Here is a 12,764-nt window from a genome sequence, read left to right as displayed (position 1 = left end):
GTTACATTCAAGTGGATAATATCAAACTTTTTATCAGGAGTGTGGACTTACATTCTTTTGGCATATGCTATATCTTTTACGGTTTGTCTTATTATCAAAGTTTCTTTAGGTTTTGGCGTTTTCCAAATTTTCTACAACCGTCTCTACTTCTCTTTATTATATTCCTTATACAGCTTAGACTTTATAACAAATCATCTATACGCACCATCGTATTTGTTTCATTTATCACGTCTATTCCCTTCTATTTCTTTTCATCTTGGTGCAAACATTCAGAGTTCTTAGTATAGAGTTCTCGACCAATTCAAATACTCATAAAATATATACATCTTGTCATTTGATATTTGATTAATATATCAAATTTATTTTATTAGCTTATTCAACTTCTTGCCAAACAAGTATATAGGAAAAAAATATAATACATGCAGAATATATCATTAAATAAGTTCGAATGTTGACAGAGAAGAGAGAACTTCTTGAACATCCGAACAATATGAAATGTTTCTATAATTAATATTGATTGGCGTATGTGTATATGTGCTGGTCTATATTCAAATAACTCGTCTGGTATATATTTTTTTTCTTTTCAAGTCAGCACTATTCGTCATTGTAGCATTAACGTTTAATATAATAGTTATGTATTTTTCAGTTATTCAAACTATCCATACAGTAATTTTTTCCTATTCGACAACGATAATAGCATATTAAAATGAACATGTTCACCTATAAATTCTAGCTAGGTGCAAAATTGTTGACATATACACAAATCAAAAGTCACACGTGTGGTTGCTGGCACGTTGACTATATAATTTTCCGTGCTTCTTAATTTACTACGACATTTTAATTGGTGGATTTTAAATATTTTAATACTATATGTATATGAGGGAGAGTGGGAGACTTTTGGGTTTTATTAGTAACTTTTAAAATTTTGTTTAATACTACTAGCGTATGACAAACTTCATTATATTTCATACAAACCATGAAACCAAACAAACAAAAAACTCGCATTTGATCAATTAATTGCAAAGAAGCATTCTATAATTGAAACTGTTTTTGAAAGACTTGTCGTGTAACATGTACATTACAATTACTTCTTTTCTTTTTTTTCGTAATAGGTTTCTCTTACAAGTGCCTTGCTTATCTTTGTTGAAGTTTTTTTTTTTAATCTATAACCCATTATACGATGATATATTTTATAGACTTTCAACTTATTCTATAAGCCAATTTGAAGGAAGTTCAAATTATTATTGGTTTAATTGATTGCGCACTACTATTATATCGAAATATAAATTAGCTGGAAAAAAACAAATAACTGCCACGTATTTAAAATCAGAAAAATCAAAATCAAGGGTATTTTTGGAGGACATTGGCTTAGCGTGTGGTTTGCGTGTGTGTGTGAATGCCAATGTGGCATGTCATTATCATTCTAATTAAAAGAGCTTTATCTGAATTATGTATATTTAATGGAGTAACATAATTCAAATATAATTAACTAAGTACTAAGTACGTTTTAAAGAAAAACGTTAAATACATCATCATGTGGGTGTTTATGATTCCACGTTTGCTCTTTTCGAAGAAACAAATGTTTTAAACTTGTTTTGCATCCCACCAAGAAACATATCAAAATTAAGATTAGTTTAATACTTGCTTCATTAGACAAAACACGTACGTAATTATTTATAACACTAAATCAGCATTATTGGTCTTTCTTCTTTGTCAACAAATTATTGATCTCTTGTAGCCTTTACACATGGTATAGAGAGTGGTACTGCAGGTCAAAGATTACTTTTGTTTTTATCATCAGTGGAACGTTTTGTGTTAGTTATTATCTCATTTAATCCAATCACATCTCGACCGGGTTGTTTATTTTATCATTCCAACTTTATAAGATTTGTACATCCGCAATTCAATGCATTTTTTTCTTTTCTTTTTTGGGTAGTTTTAGTTACATAATTATTGAACCGTCCGCAGAACGTTGCATGTTTTTAAGCCAACGTTGAAATATGAAAAAGAAAAAAGAAAAAAAGTTGTGTAAACGTTGTTTTCATTTTAAAGTTGTTCTTATCCATTTAGTTTATATATTTGATTTCTATTTTTGTAGATATTACCTAATTTCACCATTTATGAATCATATAATTGCTGTCTACGTTAGGAAAATAAGGAAAATTCAATTCACCTAACAAAACTGGAAAAATTCATGAATCAGAGAAAGCAACGATCATCGCACTTAATACGTTAGGGTACGGTTTTACTGTTTTATCATCGATGTTAATTAATTTATTTACTAAAATCAATGAAATGATAATATTTACGACGTTATAAAACTATCCAAGAAGAACAAGTAATAGCCAATACCTAATATGCAATATATTCATTACAATGTTTTCTCGAAACAATTATAGCTGTATATTTATTTTTATTTTTTTACTCTGAGAAAAGGATTCTAAAAAAAAAAGAAGACTAGTGTATGATGCTTGCGTCATCAGCCGCATCTGGGCTTACGTGGATATGGTTAGGACAAAAGTAAAACTAACCAATCAGATGTCATCCCAGAGGACACAGCTGTCTCATTTGGGTCCACTTCTCTAACAAAACTTGTTCAATTATTCACACTCAACACAAATGACACGAATAAACAATTCCATAATTATTTTTAAATATTTAAAAACGGAACTTTTGTGTTCATACTAAATAGCATATTTTGTTGGAAAGGCTGGGGGACCATTTCTCATAATTTATATGAAAATATGCACTCAAATTTTCGGATTCAATCCGTAAAAATACATTTTTCTAAAACAAGTCCAATTTGAATTCATTATTAGCAATTTTTATTTTTAATGTATAGATAATCAAGTCTTTAAATGTAATTAGACAGATATGAATATATGACACATTTAATATATTTAGGAGAAGATTTAGAGTACGTGTACAAACGACCAAAATTTTAAGTAAAATATTAGTATTTATCCAGTTTCTTCTGTTCGTAAAACATGCTTGAGTTCGATATCTATGACGTTATACATTTGTTAGTTTCTCTCCATAAAGTTCTAAAAATTAAAAAATCTATATTTTATTTAGTTAAAGAAATCAATCCTAACTGATTTTATTTAACCTTTTCGACTACTTTCACATTAATTTCAGATTTTCTTTTCTTTTTTCTCTCGGTTTACTTTACAGAAAATAATATTCTGTATTTTCATTTAATTTTTAAGTCTCATTTTTTAAAAAAAATTATACATACAAACTAGTACTAAACGACAAAAATCTACACACCATAAATTGCCATCGCAACCTGCTCTACGAAAATTTTCAATCTTTGGCTCAGTTCCTTTTTTTTCTCTTTGGTCCTCACCCAAAAAAAAAAAACAATTTTTCTCCTTTGTTTATCGATCAAGATTTTCCTATTCACATTAGATTTTAAAATATCACTCAAAGAAACAATGATAAGCAAGGATCCAAGATCGAGCTTACCACCCGGGTTTCGATTTCATCCAACAGATGAAGAACTCATTCTCCATTACCTAAGGAAGAAAGTCTCCTCTTTCCCAGTTCCACTTTCCATCATCGCCGATGTCGATATTTACAAATCCGATCCATGGGATTTACCAGGTATTATATATACACTCTTCTTTTTGTCTACGTTTATTTCAATTTTTTTGGTTATAACATATGTTGTTTGATATGTATCAGCTAAGGCTCCGTTTGGAGAGAAGGAATGGTATTTTTTTAGTCCGAGGGATAGGAAATATCCTAACGGAGCAAGACCGAACAGAGCGGCTGCGTCTGGCTATTGGAAAGCAACCGGAACAGATAAACTAATCGCGGTAGCAAATGGTCAAGGGTCTCATGAAAACATTGGTATAAAAAAAGCTCTTGTGTTTTATAGAGGAAAGCCTCCAAAAGGTGTTAAAACCAACTGGATCATGCATGAGTATCGTCTTGCCGAATCTTTATCCCCCAAAATAATCAACTCTTCTAGTAGCCAAATCAATAATTTGGGAGATAGGACTTTAAAGTCTAAAGAATATTCGATGAGGGTAAGTTTTTTTGCTAAAGCTTTTTTTTTTTGGTTATCGCCAACTATTTTAACCGGAAGGCATAAACCGAAATATATTCATAAACCATTAATTTGTCTCTTTGTTGTTTTAATTTGATTGTTTTATTATTTTTGCCCCATTACTCTCTAATGAATTTTATATTTCCTGCAGCTGGATGATTGGGTTCTTTGCCGGATATACAAGAAATCACACGCTTCAGTGTCATCACCTGATGTTACTTCAGTGACAAGCAATCAAGAACAAGAGGAAATTGAAAACGAACCATTCGTAGACCGCGGAACCTTTTTGCAAAACGAACAACAACCCCTTAAACGTCAGAAGTCTTCTTTCTCTAACTTACTAGACGCTACAGATTTTACGTTCCTCACAAATTTTCTAAACGAAACCCCTGAAATTCGTACCGAATCAGATTTTTCTTTCATGGTCAGTAATTTCTCTAATCCTGACATCTACGGAAACCATTACTTGGATCAAAAGTTACCACAGCTGAGCTCTCCTACTTCAGAGACAAGCGGGATCGGAAACAAAAGAGAGAGACTGGATTTTGCGGAAGAAACGATGAACGTTTCTAAGAAGATGATGAACTACTATAGTTACAATAATAGTATAGATCAATTGGATCATAGTATGATTCAACAGTCTAGTTTCCTGAATCAGGAACTCTTGATGAGTTCTCACAGTCATTATCAAGGCCGCTAGAGAGGATTTTAATTTGAAAACCTAATGACGGATTAGGGACCGTTCGATTTATATATGATTGAAAAAAAATCGTAGGAGAAATTTACCAAACTATTGTGGGGGAAAAAGGAAAGATTTTTATAGAATAACAGTAGTTGATGTTGAATTGTTTGATCATATAATCAAATACAACCTTGTATTAAAAAGTACTGAATTATTAGTTTGTTATTTTTTTGCATTTCGGTTCTTATCGAACTATTTTAATAGCTTTCCAGAAATTTCCAAGATTATTGATTCTAGCATATATGGACACGCATGTTGAGTATGAGAGCATAGCTAATATCCTCTTTTTTTTCAATGTTTAAGTACACCTTTTAGAAATATTGGATGAAAAATCGGCAAAATCGTTTTCACAAGTCGTTTTAAATAGCTCGTGCTCGTACTCGTACTCGTCCTCCTCCCCGTTGATTTTCTATAAAAAAAAGATTAGTGTATGTAATTCTTCTGGACGGTTCATGATTGCGGTATCGTAAATCCACGTGGAGACTATAATTCCATTTGTTCTCTCTTTCGTATATCCCTTGAAAGATCATCATCTTCGTAATTACTTGCACACAACTAATTGGTGAATCATCGTTTTTTTGCTTTTGTCGTAATTAGTACTGAATCATCGTTTACATTCGGCTTTTCAAAATCTGTATCATCGTGGTAAATTCACAAGTGCGAATAAATAAAGAGGCAACAAAGGCCCATTTATTAGCATCAAAGGCTTGTATATATGTGGAGTATTTTTCTTGGCACTATGCAAACAATCGAACGGCGTTGTGGTTGATGCGGTGTTATAACATTGAGGTTAGAACAAGTCGGCTATATATCGTTTTATCACGTTTTCTTCTTTTTTTTTTTTACTTTGAGCAAACGTTTTATCAAAAAGTTTAAATAATTGCTGCACTTGATGTAAAAACGTTTGTTTTTTTTGCAAATCAATTTATATTTTCTTCAAAAAAAAAAAAATTACCTCAGAAGTAGGTAGTACATGAGAAGAGATTTCTTGGTAAAATGACTGCCAAGGCTTGTTAGTGAAGCTAGAGTTTGTGTTTCTTTTCTTTCCTGCATTATTGCCGGATCATTTAGACACGTATTAAAATAATTCTACGGTAGAATATATAGCAGCCCCAATATCCATCTACATCATAGTAACAGCTATGCACATTCATTTTTTCTGAATAGAATCTTAGCTAGGGGTTACTTTCACAACACAACGTTTCTTTTATCCTCATACGATTCACAAATTTGGTTATGCCAGCAGTTTTCTTATATATGATGATAATGGTTTGAAACATTCAAAAATTATACTATGCCAATACTAAAACTGTCTTTTATCGTAAGTCTTAATTTATCTATTATTAAAAGTTATGTCCCATCTAAACCTGGATCCAGCAAAAGTTCTGCTAATACATACAAAGGGAACGGTCACGAAACAACGTATACCAACATTGGAATTATCGTAAATATGATTGTCATATTGGATAGTTTAACTACGTGGGGTAAGACTTATTAAAAATCACGGTTTAATGCAATTTCTCCGAACCTTGAGGACTTGGATTCATTAATAGTCGTTTCTAACATATAAGCTTAATCTATAGATTGTTTTTAACTTATAAGTCATCTCGAGGACTTGGATTCGTTTATATCCTTAATAAAACGAAAAGACATGACTTAATTTGAATCTTTTATATATAGGTGCTATACAAATCAAGAATGAGACGCAAATCACGTGATGACGTGAATACTGGCTCTATTACTGCCATCATCAGCTAATTCTTTGTTTTGTGTTTTCTTTTTCACCTTTTTTTTTTCATGTTAGGAAATCATATATACAGACAAAAGAAAACGAAACTATGCTTACGGACACCATACCACATGTTGGTTGAAAAAATAGCATATGTGAAGTTCACACTGATTAAAAGATATGTAATATAGAAATCACACATGCATTATTTGGTGGGTGTGGGTGCCGCTGCATACGGTAAAATATGAATAATTAGATGCGTTTATATATACTAAATATATGCTAAATGATTAGTTTATAAGGTATATTCTGGATAGTGTGTCGACAACACAAAATTTGAGGGCAGTCCATGGCTCGATTCTTCTATGTTAAGCAAATTCGCTTTCTAATTTGTAGAAAACGACTTAAGAGACAAAAGAAAATCAAATAAGTCATTATATCTAGGCTGATTAAAAATATTATCTTGAATATCGAGGTGACGCGAGCCGGCCATACAATCGTTATTATTTTCTAAACTTTAAATGACATTATAATATACACCAGTGGGTATACAAGTGTCCAAAACTACAGATTTGATTGATTTTTTTTATTAGCTATATTGAGAAGTCCATCTGATTAAATTATACGACCTCTCAAGCCAAAAAAATAGAATATTTATATGACCAAGATTATTATTAAAACTAAGAAACCGTAGAAGCGACATGTAAACTTCCAATGAATTAACAGTTTAACAAAAAAAAAAAAGCTTCCAATGAATTATGATGTCTCCTTTTTATTAGTCTCTATCGATTATTTTGGTATACTGTTAATAACTTGGATAATTGTTTGGATACAAAAACTGCCCCAATTTGAATGTAAATCCAAATAGGCAAATAGCATGTTCGTACTTCGTAAGCAATTTGAAAAAAGAAGAAGAAGAAAAAAAACCCAATAGTTATGCTTAGGTTAGGGCAATAACTTGCCAATAGCTAATAGTAATAAAGAAATGTATATCCGAAACTGTTTGCAGCTGCAACTGAAATAATCTGTAAAAGATAAATAATTGAAGTCGATATTTTATTTAGCTATATTGTATATGGTTATTATAATAAGCCGACGACCCACTTGATTCCGAAGGCTATACTAGTATTTAAATTTAAATTCTAAATCCATAAATTTCTGTGTATATTACTCACGGCATGACTGAGGACTAGTGGTGGTAGCCATGACACTGGGAATGGTTGAATGACATCATAATTATTATCATGATCAAGTTTTTATTTCTGATCGTTTTTGACGAGAAGAAATTAAATAGTGAAATTGTTTTTATTTTTTTATTTTATTTTTTATCGTGTAAGTTTTTGATAGGAAAAAAATAATTTCAACACAAAAGATGATGGAAGAGGACTCGTCGAGGATAGACAGTGAGTGTTATTGACAGTTAAAAGGCCTGGGCTGGGGCCACATGTGACCCAATAAGGGAGTAGATGATGTCATCGTCTACGTCAGATGCCGTCACCAAATTGATGCGGCTCCCTTTGCTTTGAAGTCTTTTGCCTTTCGAAGCAAAAAGTCAACCTTCTTAAGTTTTCATTTTAACAGCAGCTTACATTTTATTATATTTTTCTCTTATTTATTATTCTTCTACTATATAATGGGCCCACGCGCCAAAACATTTAAAATAACGGAAATTTATACAAATTAATACTACAATATATGAGAAATTTCAAGGATACATAATAGTAATATGTAAGAAAAGTTCTTTCCTAGATTTATAATTTAATTAAGCACCCTAATTTAATTCCATAACGTTGCGGTCCACATTATATTATTGTATTGTCAATTTTGTTATCTGATAAGTTATTCTTATCCAGTGTCCGTTATATATTATTATTCATGCGATATAATACAATAATACCATAGGTTGATGATACTATAATTTGTTTTGGAAGTCGATCGGTAACGAAGAAAAAAAAAAGATGAAAGAGTCGACGGTCACTAATAATACGAACAGTCAAAATCGAAATTGCATTTAACTAGTAATTAAAAACAAGGAGTTTATTGGTTATTTTGAAAATTTAATAAAGTCGGTGAGTTGTTGTGAGTATTATTGACTTAAACGACTTTTAATAATTTCATATCGTAAGTACAATTGAAATTGTTATATATTCAATAGTATTGTTAATCTTCTTGCAGTATGAAAAGCATATACTATGTGAATTTATGTGCAGCTTAGAAAATGATTTAACTAAGTAATAGTAGTAGTAATAATCCTGATAATGCAATGTAATGGGGGAGAATAAAGACAATTAGACAGTTAAGTTAGTTGGAGATTAGATGTCATATAGTTGAAACTTTTCAAAGATAATATAGCAGGCACTCAGAGAATTGTTTTTTTTCCTCAATATTAAAATCCAACTAGCTTTATTGGCACAAAAATTAACTAGTATTTTACTCATCGTATAGTAAGTAGTATTTTCGTCCCTCTTTCTTTTTCCATTTTAATTGTTGCTAAATATACAAAAAAAATATCGGTTGAAAAACATCTAATCAAAGTACAAAGTACAAACACATGATGTTATACATTAAGTTGATTGAGTCGACGATAGGACACCAAATCCATAATCTAATTTGGAAAATAAATAAAAAATCAGTTTAGCTTATCTTATATACAGTTAGTTTGATGCTTAAAAGAAAACTGAACCGATTCCAAATTCATAAACTATATCACAATACAAATTTCAGAAAGTAAATTGCAAAATCGAGATCACCTATTTTGTATTTTCTTTTTAATTGGGAAACCATGCTCAAACAAAATAATCCGAAAGGAGCACTCTCAGTCATATATATCCATATACTATACTACAGTCCTCATATTATGTGATCGACGTATTCGTTTTTACTCTCGTATACAAATCTTCATAGAAGAAACTTATCATCTTCATATAATAATACGAACATTACACCATACAATATGTTTTGAGATTCTTCTGAGGAATTACTTTTAGCAGGACAACACATAAGAAAAAGAAAAAAAAGGAACATCTTTTTCAATAATATGGGTCCACATATATAATACGAAGAGAAGCCAAACCTTTTAACACTTTTTGAGTGGTAAATTTTCAATTCAAAGGTTTTTTTTGCCACACGACTCTTTATTTTCTTTCCAAAAGAGGTTATTTTCAAAAGGTAGATGCATGTCATGTGGCTATCGAAGGTTCGAAGCCATTTTTTTTTTGGTGGGTCGCTAAGGAAGCCATAAGAGGACTTAATTTACTGACATAGTCCTAAGAAATGTTGTAAAAATACAATTTTAATTGAACCATAAAATTATTCGACAGACGTGTGTCCATATGGATCTAAAAAAGAAATTAATTTTCTTTTAGGTTTAATAATTGAAAATAGGATTGCAAAAATAAATAAAATTCAATAACATTTCTGTAAAACTGTATGTAGACCTACAACCATATATTAAAATGCTAATTGCTCTAAATTTCATACAAATATTACTTAAGATATTTTTAATTGTTTTCTAAATTGTGCGGGCTTTTTCAACAAGTAAGGAAATTGCTTAGAGGATACGTGTCTCTGCTACATCACCAAAAAATAGAGAGAGAGAGAGAACAAAAAAAAAAAATGAATACTAGAAGAAAAAGAAACAATTATTGATTTCTTTTTCTTTCTTTCTTAATTCTTATCTTCCTTCTATATAAAGACATTTTTTTCTACCTTCACATACTTTTATTTTCATTTCCTTTAACTGCATAGTTCCTCAAAATCCTCAAACCTTTGCTTCTGTTTCTTTCTTTCTTCAACCTCCTTGTTTCTTCTTCAGCGCCTACGTGCATCTGCTATAAACACATACCCCTCGATCGATAACCTTAAATTTCCTTTTAAGAAAATTCTTGTTTTCTTGAAATCCATCAAGGTTTTTTTTTCTTTTCTTGTTCTTGATTAAACATACATAAAGATAGATGGTGGAAGAAGGCAGTGTAGTTGTGAATCAAGGAGGAGATCAGGAGGTGGTGGATTTGCCTCCAGGGTTTCGGTTTCACCCAACTGATGAAGAGATTATAACTCACTACCTTAAAGAGAAGGTCTTCAACATCCGATTCACCGCGGCGGCGATCGGTCAAGCCGACCTCAACAAGAACGAGCCATGGGATCTACCAAGTAAGTCAAATCAAGATCTTTTGTATTTTGACCGTTTCAAACATGATCATCCATCAAGATTCTGATTATTGATTTTTGAGTGCAGAGATTGCAAAGATGGGAGAGAAGGAGTTTTACTTTTTCTGCCAGAGGGATCGGAAGTATCCAACCGGGATGAGGACGAACCGTGCCACTGTGTCTGGTTATTGGAAGGCGACCGGGAAGGACAAGGAGATCTTTAGAGGCAAAGGGTGTCTTGTTGGGATGAAGAAAACACTTGTGTTCTATAAAGGAAGAGCTCCTAAAGGTGAAAAGACCAATTGGGTTATGCATGAATATCGTCTTGATGGCAAATATTCGTATCATAACCTCCCCAAAACTGCAAGGGTATGTCAAAACATTGGTTCGGTCGGTTCAATAAAATAGATCCGAGTTTGATGCATATAAGTTTTTGTTTGGTTTGGAAATGTTTATCCTGTAGCTAGTTATTCATTTTTTATACGTCTTAGTTCAAGATTTAATTCAAAATATAAAATTCAATTAGGATCTTAATTAATTAGTTAGCAATCTAATATTAACTCTCTTTTTTTTTTCTTTGCTTTGTTGTGGTTATAGGATGAATGGGTGGTGTGTAGGGTTTTTCACAAGAACGCTCCTACTACTACTATTAACACCCCAAACCAACTCTCAAGGATTGATTCTCTTGACAACATTGATCATCTCTTAGACTTCTCATCTCTCCCTCCTCTCATAGATCCAGGTTTCTTGAGCCAACCCGGCCCAAGCTTCTCCGGTGCCAGCCACGACCTCAAACCGGCCGTCCTCCACCACCCTTCAACCGCACTAGTCAACAACACTTACCTCCCTACCCAAACCCTCAATTTCCCTTACCACTCTGTCCACAATTACAGATCTGACTCGGGGTACGGGGCAGGTTCGGACACTAATAACAAGGGTATGATCAAGTTGGAGCATTCTCTTGTGAGTGCGTCTCAAGAAACCGGTTTAAGTTCTGATGTGAACACAACTGCGACGCCGGAGATATCTTCTTATCCTTTGATGATGAATCCGGCAGCCGATGCGGCAATGATGGATGGTAGCAAGTCAGCGTGTGATGATCTTGATGACTTGATCTTCTGGGAAGACTTATATACTAAATAAAATTGGGAGAAGGTTATTTATTAATTATGATTGAAGAGTGGCACTGATTACTTGTGTAGGGTTTTTAATCGTGTAATTAGTTCGTATATATATACATAAGAAGATTATTAGGTTTCTTAGGCATTGGACTTTAGTTAGATAATTGTTACTTAGATTTTAGTTTGGGAAAAGGGATGTCATTGGGGTTTTGCTTCTTTGTGATTTAACTTGTACATATATAATATATACATATATAAATTTTTAGATTATGCAAATTATGTTTACAATCTTAATGTTTCAATGCCTATTTTTTACTTAATTTTCGCAGTGATGCTGATACATATGTACATGACTACAAGCATATCAGCACTCATATATATATACATGTACACAATCTTAATGTTTCAATCGTTGAGCCGTCAAGTATAACCACACCGGATATATAGTTCTCATCAATTAAGCTTCACTAGTTAGATAATAAATTAGATGACATGAATAATATGTATATACTTTAAAGGTCACCGATTCTTGGTCAAGATCAACGATTAGTGAGTCTGTTGTAATTTATGTATCAAACTCTTTTTTTAATGCCGGTCTTTTCCGGTTATCAACTCATATGCATACTAGTCCACAAGCTTATAATATCTCAAGGAACCAGACATTTTTCATTTTACTAAACCACCGTTACTTAAGTTTTAGATTATGCAAATTATGTTTACAGTCTTAATGCAAATTACTTCTCGAACAACAACTATATAGGTAATAATATGAGAAATTCCCATCTAGGCCAGTTATGTTGTTATTTGGGTGAAGGAGAATGGGACGAAATAAGTTCTCATTTTCAGAACATACAATGTAGGGGGAAAATATCAAATATGGACCTATAGAATCTGGATAAACTGAGAGAAAAACACAGCTCACGAAGCATGTGAATTGTTCCTTGAATCTGGGCATCATATAAGCCTTTT

General features: G+C 32.1%; 2 protein-coding genes across 2 annotated transcripts; both read left to right on the top strand.

Annotated features, from left to right (window-relative positions):
• LOC104793456 (NAC transcription factor 29-like) lies at nt 3,324-4,971 on the top strand. Its single transcript, XM_010519837.1, has 3 exons — nt 3,324-3,606; nt 3,688-4,034; nt 4,206-4,971. The coding sequence occupies exons 1-3, from the start codon at nt 3,438-3,440 to the stop codon at nt 4,752-4,754; spliced, it is 1,065 nt and encodes a 354-aa protein (XP_010518139.1). The 5' UTR covers nt 3,324-3,437; the 3' UTR covers nt 4,755-4,971.
• Nucleotides 10,249-12,071, top strand: LOC104793365 (NAC domain-containing protein 92-like). Its single transcript, XM_010519742.2, has 3 exons — nt 10,249-10,677; nt 10,763-11,043; nt 11,272-12,071. The coding sequence occupies exons 1-3, from the start codon at nt 10,479-10,481 to the stop codon at nt 11,815-11,817; spliced, it is 1,026 nt and encodes a 341-aa protein (XP_010518044.1). The 5' UTR covers nt 10,249-10,478; the 3' UTR covers nt 11,818-12,071.

The sequence above is a fragment of the Camelina sativa genome, chromosome 1 (assembly GCF_000633955.1).
Source record: "Camelina sativa cultivar DH55 chromosome 1, Cs, whole genome shotgun sequence".
NCBI lineage: Eukaryota > Viridiplantae > Streptophyta > Magnoliopsida > Brassicales > Brassicaceae > Camelina > Camelina sativa.
Note: the sequence above shows the minus strand (reverse complement) of the source record. Positions and strands in the feature narration are given on the sequence as shown.

Coding starts and splice junctions, on each gene's coding strand:
- LOC104793456 (XM_010519837.1), top strand. CDS start 3,438: ATGATAAGCAAGGATCCAAGATCGAGCTTACCACCCGGGTTTCGATTT. Junction 3,607..3,687: donor CGATCCATGGGATTTACCAG/GTATTATATATA, acceptor GATATGTATCAG/CTAAGGCTCCGTTTGGAGAG. Junction 4,035..4,205: donor CTAAAGAATATTCGATGAGG/GTAAGTTTTTTT, acceptor TATTTCCTGCAG/CTGGATGATTGGGTTCTTTG.
- LOC104793365 (XM_010519742.2), top strand. CDS start 10,479: ATGGTGGAAGAAGGCAGTGTAGTTGTGAATCAAGGAGGAGATCAGGAG. Junction 10,678..10,762: donor CGAGCCATGGGATCTACCAA/GTAAGTCAAATC, acceptor TTTTGAGTGCAG/AGATTGCAAAGATGGGAGAG. Junction 11,044..11,271: donor ACCTCCCCAAAACTGCAAGG/GTATGTCAAAAC, acceptor TTGTGGTTATAG/GATGAATGGGTGGTGTGTAG.